Source organism: Ischnura elegans, chromosome 8 (genome assembly GCF_921293095.1).
Source record: "Ischnura elegans chromosome 8, ioIscEleg1.1, whole genome shotgun sequence".
Lineage (NCBI taxonomy): Eukaryota > Metazoa > Arthropoda > Insecta > Odonata > Coenagrionidae > Ischnura > Ischnura elegans.
The window spans coordinates 40,750,834-40,775,516 of record NC_060253.1 but is presented as its reverse complement, the minus strand read 5'-3'; the positions used below and the strand labels follow the sequence as shown (position 1 = coordinate 40,775,516).

At 38.4% G+C, this 24,683-nt stretch overlaps 2 protein-coding genes across 2 annotated transcripts in view; one reads left to right on the top strand and one right to left on the bottom strand.

Moving 5' to 3' along the window:
- Positions 1 to 5,660: 5,660 nt before the first annotated feature.
- Positions 5,661 to 6,677, bottom strand: LOC124164079 (mitochondrial import inner membrane translocase subunit Tim16-like). Its single transcript, XM_046541251.1, has 2 exons — positions 6,590 to 6,677; positions 5,661 to 6,424 (listed from the first exon to the last, which is right to left on the bottom strand). The coding sequence occupies exon 2, from the start codon at positions 6,250 to 6,252 to the stop codon at positions 5,875 to 5,877; it is 378 nt and encodes a 125-aa protein (XP_046397207.1). The 5' UTR covers positions 6,253 to 6,424; positions 6,590 to 6,677; the 3' UTR covers positions 5,661 to 5,874.
- Positions 6,678 to 6,713: 36 nt separating this feature from the next.
- Positions 6,714 to 24,683, top strand: part of LOC124164074 (exportin-6-A) — a 36,531-nt gene continuing 18,561 nt past the window's right edge. The window contains exons 1-8 of the mRNA XM_046541246.1: positions 6,714 to 6,918; positions 8,819 to 9,028; positions 11,425 to 11,628; positions 12,524 to 12,701; positions 14,302 to 14,466; positions 15,370 to 15,530; positions 17,414 to 17,601; positions 21,903 to 22,127. Coding sequence (XP_046397202.1) covers positions 6,916 to 6,918; positions 8,819 to 9,028; positions 11,425 to 11,628; positions 12,524 to 12,701; positions 14,302 to 14,466; positions 15,370 to 15,530; positions 17,414 to 17,601; positions 21,903 to 22,127 — 1,334 coding nt within the window. The 5' untranslated portion in view covers positions 6,714 to 6,915. The remainder of the gene's footprint in view (positions 6,919 to 8,818; positions 9,029 to 11,424; positions 11,629 to 12,523; positions 12,702 to 14,301; positions 14,467 to 15,369; positions 15,531 to 17,413; positions 17,602 to 21,902; positions 22,128 to 24,683) is intronic.

Here is a 24,683-nt window from a genome sequence, read left to right as displayed (position 1 = left end):
CCGTTGAATGGGCCTTAGTTTGGCTGTAATTAATTAATTTTCATGCGGTACTTTTCACAAGCCACGTATAGTTCCATGATATCGCACCACTCAGCAGACGGGTCAGGTGGTTGAAAAAAAAAGGTGGGGTAGTTGTAGCGTTTAAGGCTATAACCCAGGGGACCAGGGTTCGGGGCTTCGTGATGGCTGTATATTTTGTTGCCTTCATTGTGATCATACGGCGTCAACTTTTTCATTACTTTAATTGCCACAAGCATAGACATGTGACTATTTTTCTACTACTACCCCACCTTTTTTTTCAACCACCTGACCCATCTGCTGAGTGGTGCGATATCATGGAACTATACGCGGCCTGTGAAAAGTACCGCATGAAAATTTATTAATTACAGCCAAACTAATGCCCATTCAACGGAACCACTACTAGTTCAGGGATGTGTTCACCATTCCGAAGGCCATAAAAAATACGGCATTGAAAAAGGCAGAGCAAGTTTCGTGGTCTCCCTTGTCAGTATTAATGCATTTGGCGAGCATGGTAGTCGATTGGGCGGTTTGGGTGACTGTTGATCATGGGGTCCTGGGTTCAAATCCCAGACAAAGCTTTGGAAATCAATTCTCAAAGAGCAAGGTGACCCTTGGACCCCTGAATTCGCACTCCTTTGGCATAGTTCAGGGTGAGCTCAGCTCTCATCTATTGAAACCAAACTTAGGGTTGAATCAATGAGTGATATATTTCTTTGAGCTCTCTAAAGTGAATGGCTTATGGTATCATATTTATGTGCCATGCCATTTCTCCCCAGAAGAGGTGAATGCTATATGCAAGGGTGCGAGAAAAATTCTAGATTTCAGTGATTAGAAAAAAAAAGGATGGCTGTCATTATAACAAAAGTTACAGTGCTAAGAGCATCCTTTACTATTGATTTCGGGTGTAGACAGGATTTATATTGGACTACCCTCGAGGGAGGTGACTACGACATGCTATTTCTGGACCTTTTTAGCAGATTTGGAATGAGATGTATCAACTAAATGCATTTATTTTACCTAACTGCACCCATATTTTACACAGCAATTTCATCATGGAATTCTACTTTGCCCAATTAAATGTCAAAATTTTGTTTGCTTAAGTCTACAAGTTCTCTATTTATCATTATTTGGTTTCTGTGGGACCAATCACAGTATCACACTTACAGTGTGAAAAATTAATTATCGGTATTCCTGTTAGCATCAAAAATCTCTTGTTGGGAAAGAATTTTTTGTTTTTTCATTTTGTCTCTAAGTAGCTTCTGATTAGTACCACATTATGATATCAGCGCCTTTGGCATATTGCATCGGCATTTTTGTTGTGGTGGAACTATTCTTTGGTTCGGTCACTTTCTTATGAATTGATTTTTTTGCAGTCAGTCATGTTTGATTATGATAAGGATGAGTTACAAGGCTGTTAAATTTTTATATAACTGGTATAATAGCCTTTATAAAATTATGATGGCCCAGGAATGGAGCTGTACCAACTTTTTAATGCCGTGTAAGTGAGGTGTGAGGTAGATATTAGTAATTTATGTTTTATCAAGGCTTAAAAAATAGTATTCCCTGCTTAGCCCTTCACCTTGCTCAGTCTTCCCTGTATTTTTTTCATGGGGAAAGTTCTAATATTTGAAAAAAAAAGTTGTTCAAGTTTGAGGGATCATGTTCATGGCATTGGTACTCACAAATGGCAATGGCCATAGTGTGTAGGCACATCTCTCAATGCTGTAAAAGGACGATACAGGGTTACAACCTGCCCATGTACAAAGTCCTCACCTGTGGATATGTATACTACGTATGTGGAGTTGTTAACTGTGTTTTCTTGTTTTTAAAATTCTAGTTTTAGAAAATTTTATAGATATACATCATTTTTTGAATATGTATACTACATGCTCTTATAGTCATCACTTGGGTAGACGTTGGAAAAATTTATAGTTGTAATAACTTAGCCAATGAAGGCCAAATAAATTGTGGAAAGCTTTTCAATTTTGAGGTTCCAAGTACCTACTTAAATTACAGTTCTTAGGTGTGGTTGGAATTTCAAATTCAAATTGACGATTTTTCTACGAATCCTGAAACAATATTTATTCTGACTACATCAAGGTTTTTGTTAACTGTGTTCTACTCTTAAACTCTGAACTTTTAGAACATATTTTATTATATGGGTAAGCTGAATAAGTTTACTTATTACCAATGTAAAGACTGGGTGATGTTTAAATATTTAAAAGTTAGCTATAGTTATGCACATAGCTGTGACATTGTGATATCTAAGGTTAGATTTTCATATTCAGTTACTGCTCATTACAAGGCATGCTTTTAAGGTGAAATCTTTCCTGCAATATATCCCTAGTCATAAAGGAGAGATATGAGCAGTAATGTCTGGCTTACTCCACAAAGGGTTGTGTCTGTATATACATGCAATTTTATTGTATGTGCTTGAATCGTGAAGTTTATATTGAATGTCATACATTTGTTACGTGTAATCTGTATTCATTTAACAGTGATATAATAGATGGCTGTATCTCATTGATTTATTTGGCAAAGCATATGATGATCTCATAAGTATATTTTGCTTTTCACTGCCATTTTATGACAGTTTTTCTTATATGTATACAGTTTGTACATTTATATTTGTGGTGAGTGAGAAAGGAATCTGTAATAAACTTCCTCGTGATGCAAGAAATGTTTTATTTTGAGTGTATTACGTAAGTTGGATTTTCAATTTCATATTGTGAGCTTTTTTAGACCCAAGATCTTAACCTCTGGTTATCTCGGATGAGGTCTTTCGATTGTTTCACATCCACTCCCATCTTTACCATTTGCCTTTATTCACATTAGGTAATTTGTGCTAGTCTCAGCTTATTTCAAGGAAATAATCACGTACTACCCTACAGCATGCCTTTACATAGTTACCCACAAATTCACATTAAAATATGGTAATTCTTCCTCCGCGGAGTTTTGTCTTGTCAAAGTTTTGGCTTTAGCCTCAGGACTGTGGTGCTTTACACACTAACATGGTGCCCTGTGGCATTGTACGTCTGGCATCTTCAACCGTCTCACCTTTTGAAGCCAACAAAAATCATTAGATGAAGAGGATGTCTTAGTAGTTCAAGTAGAGTGGTATGATATCTTTGCACATCATTTAACATGATTCAAATCATGAATCTTTTAAATAATGAGACTAAAGTTTCAAAATTTTGGCTGGAAAATCACTTTCCTTGACTGGGATTTGAACCCAGATCTCCTGAATACACACTAGGTAACACTGCCACAGGGCAGCATGTTAGTGTGCATGTAGCACCTAGCGTGTATTCAGTAGATCTGGGTTCAAATCCCAGTCAAGGAAAGTGATTTTCCAGCCAAAATTTTGAAACTTCAGTCTCATTTTCTAAAAAATTCAAGATTTGAATCATATTAAATGTTGTGCAAAGATCCCATACTGTCCACTTAATTTTAATTTCACAAACTCTACAGCATGTTATGATTGACTTGCAATCATCCTGCTCAATAGACAGAATTTTCTATATACTGCACGGGTAAGTTTTCCCTATAGCCATAAATTCAACCATCAAATCAATTTACTCAATGATTTCAAACAATTACTTAATAGTAACTAAAAAAGGAAATAGTGTTATTATACTCAATAAAAAAGACTATTAGCAAATGTTTTCAATTTATTAATGATAATTTCTTTAGTACTTATATCCTAAGATCCAACACGGAAACATTAATCAGAAGTCAAAAGCTACATAGAATCGTGCTCGGCTATTTTGAGTGACAGAAAGAAACTATACTTCAAATGAAGTCTAAAATGTATGAACTACGAAAAATGTTCCTATCCGCCCAGTGATATCAGGAGTAGGTTCTCCATATCATAAAATTGCCGACAAAATTAATTGCACCTTCTGCCAATTATTGAAATTTGTACCGAAGTACAGTATTGTATAAAATTCAGTTAAATTAATGGAGCATCTGAGCAAGATCACTATTCCAGTTTTATATTTTCCAGAAACTTATATATTTGACTTATTGAACTTGTTCAATTCTGTTGCTGTTAATGAAACTTTGAAGTTAGTGCAAGATATTTTTATTGATTCTGCTGTTACCCAAAGATGAACTAATCACACTTACGAGTTTTTAGGTTTATAGAGACTAAAAGAGTGATTGCTCAATCCAGCATTTTCTGAACCACACTGTCATTCCCACCATCCTTTTTCTGCAATTCAAACTGCCATTCAATTAATTGCCGAGTGCGGCCTCACATTCTGATTGGCTTAAGGACTGGTCCAGCTGTGGAAAAAGGGATGTGCCGAGTGATGGAAAGCCCTTACAGCTGTCACAGGAAATGATCTCGAGAAACAGTCATTTTTTCTGCCATCGCTGGAGCTATCTTTCCAAAGGGATGGAAAAATGATGTTGTGATTCCGGCTTTAGGATTGCTGACCAGTGAAGTAATGTTTGTCAAATATTCAGGCTTCACTTGGTGGAACCACATATCTATAGTGCAAAATAACTCACTTCATAATGTTCCACAAAACTTGAGTTTTGAAGATGAAGTTAGATGCCATACCTTATAGAATTTCTCTGCTCCTGAATGCTATTTTTATGATAATGTGGTTATTTTGTCTCTCATACCAGGATGGTGGATTTTATTTCTGAAAAAATCAACATAATTACTTCCAAAGGTATTGGTATGGCTTTTGTATGGACAACCTCCTACTGCTTGTAGAAGACTGGATTCCATTTGTGGTCCTAGCCAATGCCCTGCATAAAATAATCCCACCTAATCCAAAACTTACACTGAAAATTCTCTATAATATGGCCATGGTCGTTGTAGTCCATTGAATGGAATTTTTTCTCATTCATGGAGGCAAAAGAAGATTGTTCACATTCAGTGTGGTGTAATGTCACTGTGGTAAAAAAAATGGATCTCATAGAGGACAGCAGAGTACATTATTCCCATGGCAATGCTTGGGAACTGATATGAAAATTGTGGTATGATAAGGAATGCAATAAAAGAGTTTCATTCTGCCCACAAGTTCCACATAAGGAACTACAGTTGTATAGCTTTTCCAGATCCGAGCTAGCTCAGATAATTTCAGTTTTGATTATAAGTATGAAGTGGCATGGAATTTTTATCAGGAAATTATAGCAATGAATTCCATCAGCTGCTGCTCTTTTAGATGCAAAGATCAATTGTGGTTGAAAACATTCCCTATTTGTGCCTTCCAAGTAATCAATATAAGAAACAAAAGACTGCTTTCTGCAAAATGATCATATCCTGCTGATAACCCAGGTGAGTGACCAGTCTCACTAATCAGTCACTGTTCCTATCTCCCAGATATGAAAAATTATAGTAGATTGACTGGCCAGTGGGTGTACTGTACGGTATACAGCGCTGCTTGGAGAAAGCTAAATATAAAGGATGATCAAAACACTCCCAGGAATTCACTCAAGAGGTCTAAGTATGTAGCCTGATAGATGGATCTTTCCATAACAGGTTCTTATGCCAGCGTCGAAAAAGAAATAAAAATTTAAATCTTGAATTAGTTAAATGGTGTACATGAATGTAGCTCTAGTATTTAAAAAATTACAATTGGCAGCACAAAGAGAAGAGAACTAAGTTATTTGAAACAAGAAAGTGATTAAAATGAAACTTTTTATTCTACACTATACCTTTAACGCACAACAACTGTACAAATTTATTTCATAACAAAGGCATCAGACATCTAAGGTCAGGGCATCTAACAAGCCTGCTAGAAACCTCTCACAAACATAGCACTTGATATAGGTGAGTTTTTGTTGATGCACATGACCTCGCGTATCCGGAAGCCGTAAGAATAACTTCTACACATTCTACTTAGGAGTCTCTGTTTTTTCTTCAGCCGTTGTGGAACCATACTCTTGATCGAGTCTCTCCTTAGCACGAACAACCTTAGACTGCAGATAAAATGAACCACCTTTAGTTCTATCGTTGGCTTCGAATAGAGTTTGATAATTTCTCTTAATCTTTTCAGGATCCGGGGGATTTCCGTCCACGTTTAAGATTTGCATCGCTTCTTCTAAAGATATGCCAGTTCTAATGTTTGACTCGGACGTTCTACTGCTCTGACTGCTAGCCTTGTTCCTTGCAGCTTCTTGACTAGCAGCGAATTCTTGTCTGATGGCTCGGGCAAAGGCACGGCCAATTACTTGGGTTCCTATAACAATTATCTGGGCTATATACTTCGCCATCTGCGTAATTAGTCAAATACGCACTTCAGTATCCAACCGCTTCAACACTCGGCAGGCGTACAAATTGCATTCACACGGGTGATGTACTAGATTCCCGTATTCCCCATCGCAATTCCAGCGCAGATTCTTCCGTTAACTCGGATGGCTATTACGATTGTTGATTCATGACGACCTAAACATTCGAAATAACAAACAGATAATAATAATAAAACATTCCTGAGGCGTGCGAGGATTAACAGGCCACAGCAAAAAGCACTTAGCGATAACTCTTAGGCAATAAATGTATTACATCAACCATATCATAATTACATTCTACAAGCATGACACTTGCACTTACATCATTCAAGGTCCTCAAACTTTCGTGGGCCATGCGTGATATTAGCGAGTCAGTTGTTTTTAGAATTCGATTGGAAACGAGAGTATCGATATATTAATACCGTGAGATATCGATAGTAATTCAATGTCGATAAGTTCGATTTATGCCCGTGTTCAGCCGCTCATCGTCGTTGATGATGTTCAAAGTGTCCCAAGTTTTCATTTTGAGCTCGTAGGATGAAGCTGTAATTTTTATCATGTGTTTACTGTATCGGTAATAGGTGTTATGATGTCACCTTTCACCGAAGAGATGCTTAAGCCGTGAATTTCGGAGCTTGCCCTAGAACTATGGTAACATACATCATTTCATGTTCTCAATTCTTTTCCTTCTGAGATGATGACTATCGTTTTTACCTTTGAGTGATTCTCCATCACAAACGTTTTAAATTCTGTGATAGATATTCTATCGTTTGGATCACTCGTGGCCTAGTTACTCGAATGCATCTTGAATAGTTGTAACGTGACATTGCAAGCCTTCGTTAATGAGGAGGAGCCCTTTGAATGTTACCGTAGGTAGCTCTAAATGTTTCGGTCGGTATATGCAATTGGTATAGTTTATCTCGAGTCTATGTTGCTTCATTTATTGAGTGAAGCTGGCCTAGAATTCTGCCGATACTTATTAGGACCACTTTTTTGGCTCTATTAAGGTCACAAGCCTCTTCTTAGGCAACAGACGTTGGATCATGTATTCATGCTCTTCACTATTGTGCTCTTTTATCAATTATCCTCTCAGTTTTTAAACCATTGTTTCTGCCAGGGGATAGCTATGGCGGGTATCGGGAAGTGACCTATTCAATGTTTTCCTGCTCATTCTGCTTAACTCAATCTGTACTTTTTTCTTTGTGATAAATGATTCTTTGATATGGCTTGGGGTCCTTACGTAACTGTCTCTTATATCATGCTTTCAATTTTGGAACCATAATTTTGAATAGAATTAGTTTTAACTACTTCCGTGGTATAGGTTTTGGCCCCGCCCTTGGGTTTCTGACATTGGTCTATTATGTCTGCTGGATAGTTTTCCATTAACGGAGAGGCTCATGTCAGGTCAGATGAATGTATTCCAAATTGCCTTTGATTTTACCATGATGTTTACAGTAGGTTCACATTTGGTCTCAATTCATGTGTAAAATTGATTCATTGTTAGTCCTAACTACTGTGAACTACGATTTTCTTTCCTTTAATCCAACTACCTACTTGTTATCTTTCAATCCTGCTTCCTTTTTTCCACAATGCGTAGCATACTCTCCATCTATATGCATTTTTCCGATAACATTGCCATTTTTGGCCTGACCTATTGAGGCGAATAAAACATATTTTTGATTTTCAGTTTAATTTTTTATTCTCAGACACATTTATTGATTATTATTTTCAATTTCTTATTCTGAGTTTTCCCTGAAGTTGATGAAAGATATGTAGCCAACGAAGGTGTCGGAGGCAGGCAATTGTGTTGTGCCGTTAGGAGGCAATTAACCCATTCCAGACGGTGCATCTCTCCTGTGCACGCTTGCTGAATTGCCTGTGAATAGACTCAGTCTATCTGTACGGATCATTTTTCAAAGCATGCAAAGCAAAGCTCTCAATAGTCTTCTACCTTTCTTACCCCTGCTCCTGGGGATCTTGCCATTATCTCGGACTCCTTGGGACTTCAGGCTCAGTCATTCAGATGCATATGCCCTTCCCAGTGGTAGGGGTTCAAGAAATCACCGAAAGTCCCCAGACCTTTGGTGCAAAGAGGATACCAGTAAAAAGAAGAGGTTAGGTATTTGCTCCATGTTTCCCAGTATTAGGCCTGACACCATCAGTCTAGGTCCCGTAAGCTGGAACTGCTGCAATTAGAAGGCCAAAACAAATCTACAGATTCATCCATTATTTGTTTGCTGGTGTGGAAAAAGTCTTCGATGTATATAAGCGTTGTTCGTTCTCTTGGTCAGGAAACTGACTGACATGTATATATTTGCCCTTAGTTGCTGAAGGGTTAAAAGTTACCTGCATGCATGAACAGAATATTTGGCATTTCAATTTTCTTTATCCCCCCTCTCCTAAATGGTCCATGTATTTTCTTCATTGTTTAGGCTGTGTCAAAAAGAGCATCATTTTTTCTTTCTCTACCTCTTGGGGTTTAAGTTTCTTGAAAGGTACTCATTTATTCAATTGCCTAATTTTTGGTGCTTTATATTTTCTTTTTTTTCAGACTTCTGCCATTGATCATGCAACATTGGGAGCTTTGGAATCATTGCTTGAAGAATTTTTTGCTCCCGGAACCAGTGCACAACGTCGAAGTTACATTGAAGATCGTTTATCTGCCTTTGGTTCTCAACATCAAGCATGGAAGCAGTGCCTGGGATTTGCTGCACATTCCAACAACCCTCATGTGGCCATGTATTGCCTCAATGTTGTGGAGGTGGAGTATTTATTTTGATTGAGTTATCACATGTCTTGTTTGATTTTCCTTTTAAAATCATAATCATTGATCAATACTCCTGAAATTAATGATTGTAGGGTTCTAGGTTCTCCAGCCAATTTTTTTTTACTTTTAAGTGGTAACACTTTTGAAAGCGATACTGTGCTTGACTTTAGGTTGAAGGAAAGGTAGGAAATTTCTTTTGCACAGAAGTTTCACGCACGAATTATAGCCAGCAAGTACGAAAAATGTGAGGGAAAGTATTCTCATTGACTTTTCACATTTTTGTTTCTCACATTTTTCTATTAAACAATAATTGGGAATATTTTGATTAAGACAGGGGCAGGAGGAATAATTTGCCAGCCTCCTCAGGGCAAAACTTAATTAGTTTTTACTAAATAAAATGTTCCACGCAGTTAATGGATTTCTGAGAGATGACTCTCCTGAGTCTTGAAGAGTTTATTTTTTTCATGCATAGTTTCTATCACTTGTAAATTTTCCTGTACTTGATATTGATAATATTTTTTACCAATTAAATTTATATTGCCAATTTTTTATTAACGTAAAACTTGTGATGGAAAATATTACTACTTATATTGAAGTGATTATTCCAACTAAGTAGGTAAGCACTTCTTCTTTTGTAACCGTAAGATGTGTGCCTGCATTTTCTTTTTTTGACATGCCATTTATCGGTTGTATATAGAGTAGAACCTCTTTACATCGTAATGGAGGGGACTAAAATTTGGGCAATTTGATGTATGGAGGTTCACTATAGAGGTTTTAGAGATAGGCACCATTTTTTCATATACTTTGGAAATGAAAGGCACTACTGTCTTTTAAACCATTATATTTATGTGTTAAAACAAACATGCAGGCATCAGTGAACATACGTTTATTATATAATAATTACAGAAAGCTAGTGCTATCGCATGATTTTTACCATGATTCAAGAGAAAATGATATGATCTCTCTCAATTCAACAGTCACTTAAAATGATTAGGATAGTTGTATACCTTTTTTCTTATTCACTGTTAGGTATGCTCTCATTTTGAACAAAATGGCCACAACTAATGATTGACGTGAAAATTACAGATTATTAAAGGTACGCAAGAAAAACTAAAGAGCGAAACATTTATTGCTGAAAATATCATTCCATGCACATAATCGAAGCTGCACTAATGGTCTCTTGTTGTCTTGGTACGATTTGCGGAGGTAGTTAGGCCGTCTCGGGGGTATCTCCTTGGTGTGATAAGTGGAGGTTTTACGATATAAAGAGGTTCACTACAAAGAGGTTTGCCTATAAATTTACATGTAAATCAGACGGGACCGTAGGGGTGGTATGAAGTATGGAGGTTTACGATGTAAAGAGGTTCACTACATAAGAGGTTTTACTGTACATACAGGCGGTCCCCGACTTTCGTACACAATGCGTTCCCGAAAACTTGTACGAAAGTCGAACCATTGACTTCCATACTAATTAGGGGTTACGTTCCAAAAGAGCAGAATATACGTACTAAAACCTTTTTTTTCCCGGAATTCATTTCAATTGACTTAATTTTAATAATGTTAATAAAACTCCTCAAATCATCTAATTTCTTTCGAAAATACGCAGAAAATGCAAATAAAAGTTTAAAAAACAAGAACTCCATTGGCTATCGAGTGAAACTTCCTCTTGGCGTTTAAGTTGACATTCCACTTATTACTTCCACTATAAATAAAAAGGCATATCAAGAAGTATAACAAAATGTAGTTGTTGAACCTGCACTCTGGATACCTTTTAATTTTCACACCAAAATTCGACATTTGGCAGGTGACATTAGTGATCCCGTATATTTCACATGTTATTCAAAAAAGACAAAAGACAAACAGAATTCGGGTGATGTTTCGTGCAATATCGTTGCTGAAGGTGTACATGAATTAAACAGCACTCAAACGAAAAAACACTATTAGAAAGAAGATCTTACTAGTTTTATTGAAAGCTATTTGATGATGTCTAGTCAACTTCTTTTGAAAAATATCTTCAATGAAGGCTTTCTTCTTCTCTTGATAAAGGAGCCTATAGCAGGCAGTCTCTCTCCCAAATAAATCACCTAGATTAGAGTCAACTACCAACAATTCCCTTCATTATATACGTTCGTATTGTTCGCATATACTGCCATTTGAAACAATTGAATGTTGGGATGCGCAATAAACATCGCGGGAATTTAAAAAAAAATTACAGACCAACGTCCGAAAGTCCAAATTTAGCGTACGAAAGTCAAGTAAAAGGTGTCAATTTTGAACATACGAAAGTGCGAATTGTACGAAAGTCGAGGACCGCCTGTACATATTTTTTATGTAGCTGATCTAACATGGCAAATAAAGCATTATTATTATTTAATTGTAAAATGTTCCAGGGTGTTGTTGCGAGAAGGTGGGTTGGCCTGGAGTGGGAGGAGCGGGCTGAGGCCAGAGCCGCCCTCCATGAGTTGGCGTTGAGTACTGTTTGCAGAACTGGCCGGCCACCATTTCTGGGGGCAAAAGTTGCCAAGGTACTGGTTGGGGTGGCTCGTCACGACTGGCCTCATTTCTATCCAGACTTCCTCACCAATGTTGTACAGGTTGGTTGCATTTTATTTTAGAATTCATTTTTTTTTAATTCCTGGATTGCATTTAGCTCTATTTTAGGGGAGCTAAACCATGAATGCGATTTTCTTGGCTATATCAATCTAAACTTATCATTTACTGTTAGACATAAGCTAAGTATTAATTATGAAGTCAGATATAGACTGCAGAAGTGGGTTGGTTAGAAAGTTGAAGATTGTGGAAAAAGATTGGTAAGAAAGTTGTTGGAAAATTACAATGTACATTTAAAAACCATGCACTTTTGTCTTTAGTTTAATTGCCATGTATTATATAAAATTCTCTCTATTTTTCCCTTGAAATGGGAATCAATGGGAAATTATTTTCAATGTGTGAAACTTATAGAATGAGCTGTGTTAAACTATTCATTTTGATGAACCTTTCATTTTCATCCTGTTCAGTAAAAAGAGCAGTTCTAAATATCTGCTCTGGAGGAACTGACAGGGCGTATTATATTTATTGCCCTTTTTCACGTTCTTTCCTCTCCTGTGTAGCCCCTGCTTGAACGAACAACACAAGTTGATTAGACTATTCTTGTATTAGTGTGACTCCCAGTGAATTTACCTCCTTCCTAGAAGTTTTTCCGTATTAAGTGCTGGCAATTTGAAAGTTCACAGTTCCTATTGCTCTTAATGGCATCCATGGTTCTTAAATGTTCCACAATGTTGTTTTTATGGTTCTACAGATAGTTAATTCTGCAAAGAAAATGATTATTCATAACTTCCTTACATAATTTCCTCAACAACTCTATAGTTTGATTACTATGCCTATATTTTAGGAGAGGTTATTGAAATCAAGGATTTGAATTGCATTCTTTGGTGTGTGTTGCTTGCCATTTTCATTAAACCTGTCTCCCTTTTTTACATTTTATAGTTGATTAGGAGCGATGGTGAGCGCTGCCTTCTCGGTTTGGTGCTTTTGAGGACAGCATCCGAAGAATTGGTCGGGGAAGGGGGCAGTGGGAGGGAGGAAGTGCTAGGGAGTGGCAGGAGAGAAGAACTCCGAAGGCTTTTGCTTTCCCACCTCCCTGACATCATTTCCCTTCTAACAGGTATGATTAATACTTAATTAAGCTATGGAGAGTTGTTTCAGGCTTTAGCTCGTGGAATATTAATACAGTGGAAGCATGATTTAATGAGTGTGCGTAATTCCTTGGAAATTTATTGTTAAATAGAGTGCTCATTATAGGCGAAGGTGTTGAATATACATTTTGCCCATGCCCCTCCCACTGATGACTGGGCGTAACGAAAGAAGAACGTGAAATAGTAGCACACAGATTGTTCTCAAGGCTGTAAAAAGCTTAAGTTTCGTGACACAGGGGCACAGCTAGGAATTAAGGCTGGGGGGGTTTAGGTGCAACTAACACCAGGGTGTGTGGGGGTATGGTATACCCACCAGGTAAGTGGTAGGTGCGAGATTAATAAATTGCATCATTTTAAAGATAAATGGTTCAAAATTGTGAGTTTTACGGATTTCTGAAGGATATTTTAATAATCCTTACACTATTATATTAGTAATATCAATCCAATTAAGTAAAATGGATTAAACTTCAAAATTTCTCTGAGCTCTGGGGGGGGGTTTTATCCCCCAAAACCCTTCCCTCGCTGCGCCACTGTCGGGCCACTGCATAACTGTCTTTAGGGTTTCTAGATATGGTGCACATCTTATATTTTTAGTATAATGAAATAGATTATAAAAACACAATAGTTAATGTTTTGGTCACTGGTGCATTACCCTCGAGAGATATCTTTTATAATTCTGAGTTGTCTCTGGCATCAGCGAAACTTGATCATGATGCAGGAATCAAAAGAACCGTTGGGCTGTAGACTGACTTAAGGATTGCATTTTTTACAGGAAAAATGAGGTAAATTTGCCCTTCTAGATATACATATCAATTTAAGTGAAACCCAATTTACTTATTAATCATTAAAATTAAGTTCATGATAACATTCCATTGCATAGCATGTGCAGTGCATTTACTGAACATATGTACTTACTGTTTTCTGTAAAGAAATCTGTTGAAAAGGGGATTAAAAATATGTATATGTTTTAAATGGATGTTTGTATTACATTGGCACTTCAAAATTTTTAAGTAATAATAGAAAAAAGCATGAAAAGGTCAAGGAAAATGAAGGTTTTTGTTGGGAATTTGAATTCAGGAATCTCGTAACGACCCTGTAACAGGATTTTTTACGTGTACATATTTTGGTTGTTGGTGAACAAGGTGTACTTCATAGCTCGCATGTTAATTTAAAATAATTTTTTTTAAACCTCTTAAGAAGAAATTTAATGAACTTAATCAAATTTTCCAGTAAATACTGTGACAATGGACCACCACTAAATAATTTAAGAAAGAGTTTTTGTGCTTTAGTAGAAAGTTGTTGGAAAATTACAATGGATGTTTGAAAATCCTTCACTTTTGTCTTTAGTTTAATTATCATGTATTATATAAAATTTTCTACATTTTGCCATTGAAATAGACTCCATTAGGATATTATTTTGATTATGTGAAACTTATGGAATGAGTCGTGTTACTTCCTTAAACAGTGGCATAATGGTAATCTTGGATCCTTTGCAAAAGGGTGATTGATTGACTTGTAGATATTTTTGGGGTGTTCAGTGTATTCATTGGAGTGTATTGTTGCATGTAGATCTGCTGGAGGCATCTGTGGTTGCTTTAACTGCTGAGCAGGATGAGAGGCGGCCAAATCCTGTGTGGGAAGGAGGAGTGTTTCTTCCCGACATGGAGGGGGCAACCGTTACAGCTACTCCTCCTCCATCACCAACGGTTCCTGTGGGTGATGACTCAGCTGACGGTGAGGAAATCTTAAAGTCGTCATTTGAATGTTCGGAGATTAACCCTTTTAGTGCCAGCCGGCCGATCTATCGGCCCGAAGGGTATGTGCGAAGAATGCCACGGGCCGATCTATCGGCCGGGTGTATTTAAATTAATTTAAAAATTAAATATTTTTCCCAAGTTGTACAGAAGAGATAACAACATAGGTGAACTTTTTAATCAATGACGTAAGTATTAGAAGTTTAAATAAAAAAAATTGTCTTCAACACATTCATATTAGAATTTTTATAAAATTTTATGTAAAATCGTGCAAATTCATCAAAAAAGCCCTGGCATTCTTCGCGTATACCAGGTAAAAAAGGCTGGCATATAAAGGGTTAATCATTAACTCTTTGCACTCAAGTATTATTGTTCATATTTCCTCACAAGTGACAAACTCTCATTCTTTTGATTAAATTATTTTTTGAGGTTCATTCCACACCAACGTAGAACGAAGTTGATTCTCAACCTCTCAGGTTTGAATGAAAATTGAAGGCTTTGATGCATAATATGCATGAGATGTGGTAAAACGGACAATGAAAGGACATGGCTGTTGACTTTCTAAATAAATATATGCATATAAATATTAATGTGTAGTGGAAGGGTAGCACAGAATATGGAAAGTTATATCATAGTTTGCAAAACTAGCTGTAAAAATTCCATTTTGTGTAATCAGACACTTAAATAATTTAAAATAAAGTTTGTCATTTAGATCTTCATTACTTTAAAGAATCGATAAAAATTGGAGAATTGTTATCTCTCTTAAAAGTAGAAAAATATTGGTTTAAAATGGTTGCCCGTTGTTAAAGAATTGTTATTTTCAACCTTAGTACTCTTCAAGAAAAGCTGGTGTTTTTATAAGGCCAAACATTTTTCTTTCCAGAGCGTCAGAGGCCTTCCAAAGGAACGGTTGCACGAGCCACTCATATTTTGGAGGCATTGGCTCATCTCCTTTCTTGGGCTCCTCCCCTTCCTCAGTGCTTGCGACCTGAGCTGCTCTCACCTCTTTTTGCATTGGCACGTCTTGACACGAGTGGTCGTGGGGTAAGAATGGGCTCATTCCCAAGTTTTTTTAAAATAGTCCATTGTGAGTAAGTTTGAAAAATGTGGAGAACTGTATTTTTCTATTTCCCAATCCCTCACTTATTTCTCAAGCTGTTCCCTTGATAAAATTGATGGCCCTACCCTTTTGCAAATAATGTGATGGTGTCAGAAGCTCATGCCGAGTATGTCCCTGTTTTTCAAATAATCCTGAGACTTGTTTTTAAGCCTTATGTAGTTTATTGATGTTGACAACTTAATGGAAATTTCTTCCCTTAATAAAAGGTTTTCCTGAATGATTCAATCAATTGTTGTCACCAACTTATTAAAAGGAAGACTTTTGCATTGCCTTAGTTTAAATTTGTAAAAGAATGAATAGGAGGAATTTTAATTGTAAATTATCTTTCCCTTCTATCTGCCTAATGCTTTCAACGAATTGATATTTGGAGTGCGGGTAAAGAAAAACCATTATGCCTTTTGATGATTTTGGTGGGAATTACCACCACCTTTGCCTCCTTTACCTGTCTCATTTAATTTCCTGACTCTGAAAGAAATCTGAGCTTCTTTTGATAAAATTGTATGCATCATGGATATAGTTTTATTTTTTTTGTCAATGTTATAGTCTAGGTTACTGTTTTTTGGCTGGATTCCATCTGGCTTTATGTTACTTTGTGATACATATGTATTCATTATGAAATTATAATACTTTGTGCATTCCAAACTTCTTTAATCGAAATACTGACTGTGGCTGACACAATCTAGCTATTTGATCGATGGATTTTTCTTCCTCATAGGAAAACCCACTAAAATCGCTGGCACATTAATTGCGTATGCTTGGTTTCGCTAATAGTAGGGCCCTCTTCGCTCTGTAGCGTTGGGGTGTTTTCGCCTCGTCCCGTCCCTTCCGTCCCTTTCCTTTCCCAGAGGCGTCGACGGGCTCCTATCGCGGTGGCGCCTCTTTCCTTTTTCCTTCCTCTCCAGCCCCTCCCCGGGTGATCGGGCGTATAAGCCACGGGCTTGGTTCCCGGCCCCGGTGTGTTGTATCCTATGAAGGGTTCGCCCAGAGCCCTCATACTCTCTGTGGCTGATACGATCTATTATGCCAAATGGGGAAAGAAACACTCCAATGGCCGTAACAAGGGACCTCGTCACAGGTATAAACAAAACACTGTGTGGTATGCTGGAACGGAAAAATTCACAGCAGTGACCAACCCCAGCCTCTCAACCGGAAACCCTTCACTAACACACGATCAACAGTGTAGAAACCTTCGCGAGGATTTTGGGGGACCTCGCTAAGGCTGCTTACGTTGAAACCAATCACTCGGTTAACTATGACGGAACCTTCGCGAGGGTTTTGGGGGGCCTCGCTAAGGTTGCTTAAGTTAAGGAAACACACAATCATACAAACAACACTTACTCCGTGGGTTATACCCCGGGAGAATATGCTCAAAACTGAGCGATGGAACTGCCACCTGGACGGGAGAAGCATACCAGTTTCGGAATCCAAGATTCCCTTCTCAACGCAACTGAGGTTAAAACTTCACTTCAACAAGGTTGAGTGATGCTGTGACACTGTTGATCGTGTGTTAGTGAAGGGTTTCTGGTTGAGAGGCTGGGGTTGGTCACTGCTGCGAATTTTCCCGTTCCAGCATACCACACAGTGTTTTGTTTATACCTGTGACGAGGTCCCTTGTTACGGCCATTGGAGTGTTTCTTTCCCCATTTGACCTTGAGGCCATAGAGCTCACCTTTTTATCTAACGATCTATTATTTTTAGTGTCAAATTCTTTTTGGCCTTTAATACTCTTCTCACATTAAAGTTGAGTTATCACTTCAATGCTGGTACTGATGTTTATTTGCACTTCTGCATTGTGTTTTCCCCTCAGGTTGGCTCTTTAGGAGCTTTGGCCATGGGTGCTGTGAATGAGGTGCTGTATAGGCAATGTCTGCCACTTGATGGGGGACCTTTCATATCAGCAATCGTGGAAGGTGCCCTCTCGCTACTAGAAGAAGCCCTTGGGCCACCTCCTGGAGGGACAGCTCTGCGAGCTGCTCTCTCTGACCTAGAAGACAGGCAAGTTTGGTTTGATCAAGTTTTATTTTTTACAGCACAATGAATATAATTGGCTTTGGTGTCATGGATGTTCACTTTGTGTAAGTTCAGTGGTAACCTCATGTGTATTGGAAGCTTGGTTTAACAAGTGCGCATAATCTGTGGAAAATCAATTGCTTACTCCCAATCACTGCGCTCGCAATAGAGTGGGTAATTGACTTGATACATAAGAATATAGTGAAGTGCCTCTTGTAAAATGGCATTTATTGCTTTTGAATACTTACTATGTTAAATTTTTAACTGCTTCGGTTGCTCCAAAATGAATATTATGCCTCCTGAAGAATCTAGCCATTCTCATATCTTCATGATGAAACTCAGACACTGAGAAGGGGTAGCTAATGCTAGCTGGTTTCCAGCTTAACGGTGAATGGTAACACTCTTTAAAAATGGCTGAAAATAGAGTTTGTGCGCCCTGGCCAACTAGGGGAGAGTAGGATAAAACAGGGTGATCTGATAAAACGGGGTATCGTGGTTTTTTATTTTGGTATGTGCTGACATCTTCCATTCAACACTCTACCTTCTTCGATAGATCCTCACAACCATTTTGACAGTACGAGCTATCCGCTATGTGCACGTGTGAAATTTCTGCACTAAAAAATACTTTTTCGTGTGGTGCGATGTAATTTTTGACTCTGAAGTGGGTGATTGTATCTGGAATACCTTCATTTGAAGATTTAAAAGTAATTTTTTTGCAAATTAAGCATTGTTTTCTCCATGTAACAATGCATATTTCAATATGAATATTCCACTCCTTTTCTCTTGAGGTCGTCTGCTTCATAAAATGGCTTGGTTGGATAAAACAGGGTACTACTAAGCTGGACAAAACGGGGTAGTACCCCGTTTTATGCAACCGACTTTGAGTTTCAGTTTGAACGATTGACTTGAATTACAACTAGTTTAATACCACACTAAATTATCATAGTTATCATAATTGTTATCACTATTGTTTTAATTAGTAATACATTATATTATTAATGAGCTTGGACAAGGCTTGGTTGTGCCATAGATGCCGATATGGCTCCTTATAAAAGGAAGACAGAAAGACAGTGGAAACGAGACTCCAGGGCGGGCTCGCAAAGTTACACTCCTGGGGCAGGGCCTGTAAGCGCGAGCTTTTCACCTCTGCACCCAGAAGGGGGGGAGGACGGGAAGGAGAAAGGAAGGAGGCGCCGACGCAATCAGACAGAAAGACAGTGGAAACGAGACTCCAGGGCGTGATCGCAAGGTTACACTCCTGAGGCAGGGCCTGTAAGCGCTAGCTTTTCTCCTCTGCACCCAGAGAGGGAAGGACGGATAGGAACAAGGTAGGAGGCGCCACCGCGAAAGACAAGAATTCTGAGGGTTCAAGGCGAACCCTGCTAAGGGTACAACGCACCGGGGCCCGGAACCAAGCCCGAGGCTTATACGCCAGGACACCCGGGGAGGGGCTGGAGAGGAAGGAAAAAGGGAAAGAGGCGCCGTCGCGATCGGAGCTCGCCGACGCCTCCAGGGAAAGGAAAGGAATGGAAGGGAGGGAAATAGGGATAAAACACTCCAGCGCTATAGAAGCGAAGGAGGCCCTACCTAGCGAAACCAAGCATACCGCGAAAGACAGTCATGGCTACAAGAAAGCATGAAAAATGCCGTAGCATAGGTTCTGGACGGCGAAATGGGTTATTTAAAAGCTTCATAATCGTTCGCCGTCCCGCAGACTACTCTCGAGGCCAGGGTTAAATAAAGCCCGAACTGGGCTCTGGTTTCTGCAGAGAGAGGTGTCCTAGTGACTGCAGAGACCTGTATGAGTGCTTCAGGGATTTATATGCCCACAATGTCTGTGTTCCCCCATCAGAGAGCTAAACTGGAACTGCTTGATAATGCTTCACCAGGGTCAACGGCAGAATATCTCCCTAGTGGATGGATGCAGAAGGATATATTCCTGAAATGGTTTGTGCATTTCATTGAATTTTCCAAACCAACAAAAGAAAAGCCAGTGCTTCTGCTTTTGGATGGACATGCAACACACACCAAAAGCATTAGGTTAATTGACATGGCTAGAGAAAATTACGTCCATCTATTATGCTTTCCACCACATTGCACACATCGAATGCAACCCTTAGATGTTGCATTCATGGCACCATTAAATAATTATTACCCTCAAGAGGCAAGGAAGTGGCTTCAGTCTCATCCTGGGCGTGTGATCACAATCAGTCAAGTTGCAGGGCTGTATGGAACAGCATTCATGAAAGCTGCCGGTAAGTCTCCAAAGCCTCATTTAGAGGGTAGGAAGAAGAAGACAAAGAAAACTGCTGAGGAACACTAGTCATTGGCATAACAGCAAGAGGAAGAAAATAGAAACACCTCTTGCATTCACAACAATGAACTTAATTCGAAGTCCAAATTGGAAGAAGCGTGGATAAAATGCTTTAATCGCAATGAATGGGCTCCTGAAGAGTGCGCTGGTATTGATGATGTATATGATAAACTAAATAAATGTGGATTTTGTGACTAGGGTATATATTGATCGCTTGAAAAACAATTATTTAGACATACTATGCCTACAAATATATCGTAAAACCTATTACCCCGTTTTATCAGACCGGTCTGATAAAATGGGGTACTTGACATATAACAAGAAAATATTAATAAGCTTTGTTTCAGCTGATTAAAATTTTATTTCATTGTCGTCAACTTCTAGCAGAAATATTAAGCATTTTTTCAACAAAAATTACGAGAGAATCATTGCCTAGTTTATGAGATATGGCAATTAATTTGTTAAGTACCCCGTTTTGTCCAACTTTCCCCTACTACTGGTCTGACTCAATGGAGGGCCCTTTAACTTCCTGGCATCTCCTGATCAGAACTATTCACATTAAAGATGATGACAAACAAAACCATGTTGCTAGTCAAGGAAAACTGGGAAATGGCAGTGAATATAAAACCTATCAGAGAAGTCTGGGTAATGTCAGGAAAGGTCTAGAGTTGTCTGAGATAATTTGGATTGGATTTAATCCCGGTGAATTGTTCTGAGAGCAATCAACCCCGTGGTAATAGAATTATATTCACTGATGTTCATTTAGTCATTGTTCCACCACTTGAATTTTGCCAATACACTTGATGGATAAAATAAATGTTGATGTGTTTGCTCTACTTTCATTTGTACTTATAATTCTCACCACTCTCTGAACATCAAACATGAAGTGGCCCTCATAGGGTGTATCCAGTTCTAGCAGTTTGTGTCGTCCAGTGAAAATTCCTTAAAATCCCTCAGTAAAAAGTACTCTAGCCCAGTGAACCATGTCCCTTTCTCCCATGGATGAGTATGGTGTGGGCAAAATATGGCTTTATGTAGATATACATTAAAGTTCCACTGAAATTTATTTATTTATAAATATATTTTTTTGTGCTAAGCTTCTGCAAAAAAATTCACTTTGTAAGTGTGGGCAAAATATCTTTATGTAGAAATAAATTTTATCAGAAATTTGTTTATTTATAAGTATATTTTTCATCGATTAGCTTCTGGAAAAACATTGGTTTATAAGGATATGAACTGACCTGTGGGTAATAAAATGAAAAGTTTGACCACAAAGCTAAAATTTCTGACCTGTCCACCCCTTATACAACATGAATAGGGTAGTTTCCTTCATCAAAGAAAACGAAAGGCATTGATTGCGATTCGTTACCCACCATTAGTGCATTCATAATATACAAATTGTTTGGTTCCAGAAATCCCAGTTTAGACAAATGTTAAAGGTCATTTTTAACCTCATTTGAAAAAGGCCAGATTGGCGGCCATGCCATGATAGGAGTTTTACATCGTCTGAGATTACCAATGCATGCATGAGGCACAGAGGTCAGGGAAACAAACTTAATAATCACATAATAAAATTTCCTAAGGTCAGAAAGTTTCCTTAGTTTAATAGGGTAATAATAATCCTTATTTAAGCCAAGCACTACCTGCTAGCTGGGTACTCTGCTACCTGCTAGCAGCCTGCATCATAGCGGCGCTCAAAGCCTCGCCCCAAGGTCACCTCACACGGCAGCAGTGGGAACCAGAAATACGTCACACAGGCTTTTCCCAGCATTCATACTAAGCCGTCGCGTTTTCGTGCGTTTGAAATTTTTCACATTTCATTTAACCGTGAAAAATAGATATCGTCGTTTCAAAAATTTAAGAGCGTGAAATACATACTCCTGGAGTAATAATCTTTCCATTAAGGCAATAAAAAAATAATAGGAAGCCACCCTGTTGTTTCATGATGTTGTGATTCTGATCCTCTATGCAGGTTCCCGGATCGCTTGACGGAGACGGTTCGTCTGCTAGTGGCACAACACTTGTCTCGGCTGGAGGCATCGTGCCCAGGAGGCAATCCTCTCGTGGCACGTCTCCTTCCTCCCCTCTTTGCCCTCACCTTCACGCAGGCCCCCATCGAGCGATTCCTCTCCTGTTTGGATGTCTGGGCTGATCTCGCTGAAAGGAAGAGCGAAGGCCGTGGTGCTGACGTCAGGCTGTAAGTGCGGATAAACTGATTGTGTTCTTTCAGCAATTTTTTTTACTCTTTAATCCTATCTGCAGGTTTTCCACTTTTCTGAAAAACCTGAATGATCAGGGAAACCTTTGTGTCTGAAAAGTCCTGGAATGTTAGGGAAATTGAGGAATAATTCTGGTAAAATCTTTGCAATAAATATGAAATTGTGAAGGAAATCCACAGTTTCAAGCTTAATTAAGCAGTAAGCTTAATTTTTTTAGAATCTTTATTTATCTCTTTGAAAAATATTTTGTACTTTTCTGCACTTTTTCTTGCTTTTAAATGCACAACTTATCTGACCATCTGTATGGTATAATCAGCTGCAGTCTCCAAGTTGACATTATCTTAAGGAATATTTTTAGAGGATAGCACCAAAGAAGATGTTTGATTCACCAGTCCATGTTGTAGTAGAGGCTACAAATATGTGCTTGACTTGTCGGTGTGGAAGGTATATATTCAACTTTTTACTAATATTGTTGCTTAGGTTTCCGTGGGGGTTGAATAAAGCCTTATCTATTCTTTCGGTTTCATCCATATTTGTGTTAATTTTTGATAAACAGGGCTTTTAACAGTTGGAGGTGTCATAAAAATGTCAAGGAATTAAAAATTGGGATTGGATGTCATGGAAATTTGAAAAGTAGGTCATGGTCTGGGAAAAACTCCAGAGGCGTAGTCAAATGAAGAATGGCTAAATACATTGAGTGTTGCTGGACTCAAGCTGTGAGGTGGACATTATACTTTTCCATCCTAGCTGTGCAGCATGGGTTAGCACCTGCTTGGCTTATTTCTACTGCTACTTCTTGAATTGATTTCAGAATATAACTTTTTGCATAAAGCCGCTGTTTACAACGGCTTTGCCTTTGATACAAAGTATGGGAAATTTTTAAAATTTAGACGTTAAATCAGGGAAAAGGGAAATTGAAAATGGAAAGTTGGTAAGAATCCGGGTTATAGTTTCATCTCCCCTGCATTTCATTATGAAATAATTTGGAAATTAGTGTTTTAAACTTAGAAGCAAATATGAGTGTAAAAAAGCACAAAATATGTTCGAAATGTATATCAAATTGTGATATTTCTACGTTTGGGTGCAAAATTTTACTACTGGATTCCCTTCTCTAAAGCACTGGGGAATATTTGTCATTCTATCCTGAAATTAAAAATGCCTTCTCATCAAAAATTATCATGATTCACTTACATGAGGACTAAATGAGAGAACTCTCTCAAAGAATCTGGGACAGAGATACTCAAAAGTATTTGTCCTTGCTGATATATGTATATGGTAGAAGGGAAACACCCCACCCACTGCAATGGATTTAATTGTATCAAGTAGATTAAGGGCCCCCGCGCACTGGCAACTTTTACAAACCAACTTTTTAGTTGCTTTGTGGAAGTTCAAATGAAACACACGGCATTGACCGTGGCCCCGTGCACGGGCGACTTTTTAGTTGCCGCAACTGCCGTGTGTTTCATAGGGACTTCCACAAAGCTACTAAATAGTTGCTTTGTAAAAGTTGCCAGTACGCGGGGGCCGTAAAAGAGATTGTTATGGGAGGCAAAATGTCATGGCTATTGTGTCAACTATCATTTTTTGATAAAACTTCAGCATATTGATGGAATACACATGATTTCAAAGCTTCAGAAAAAATTAAAATTTTGGTAATGTGTTCCATAAGTGTTTATATTAGTGATGGGTCGGTTCGATTCCTCGATTCTTCGATTCCTCGATTCTCGGCCAAGAATCGGAATCGAAAATGAGTACTTGTCAATGTGAAAAATCGATTCCGATTCCAGTAGTACTTCGAACCCCAAATTTAAATATGACCGCGTTTCCAACAGTCATTTGAATTTTCGCGCCGCGTTATCGTAACAACAAAAACCATTATCTTCTAGGGATTTGCGAGTACTCGAAAGTTCGAGTAGAGTCGAGTAGTTGGTACTTTTATGCGCTTAAGTAGTTGGTACTCGACTCGAGCGTTTCGAGTAGCATTGCAAATGTCGAGTCGAGTAAGTTACGGTTACACGGCTTTCGAGGCTAGTAGGTCCAGCAATCTGCCGACAGGAAGTGCTATCATGAAACTCATGTAGTAATACAGTTTTTAAAGCCGATAAGTCATTCCAATGTCTTGGCTTGGTAGTTTTAGCTTGCTGTACACTCTACAGTTGTCGACGTGGGCGCCGAATACCTTTACGCCAGCCGCGGCGGCCGATCGTCTTCCGACCCGGCGCACACCGCGGTGCACCGGTCCGAAATCGGAAAAAGCTGGAATCAAGTCCAAAATCACCTTTTTGGGGATATAGGCTTGAAACTTAGCGTAAATACTCATAAATCATTACCAGATGTATACTTATATGCCATTTTACCTAAATACGACGCTTTAGTGATGATACAGTGGCCCAAACATGACCAACTTTTCAAAACCACGCGCGATCTCGTTAATCCTCGAAAATTTTTAAATTTATCCAGGTGGTGTTGCGTTGGTATGATTTTTATGGAATAAAAAATGCAATATTCCTTACACTTGGTGCTTTTTCTATACT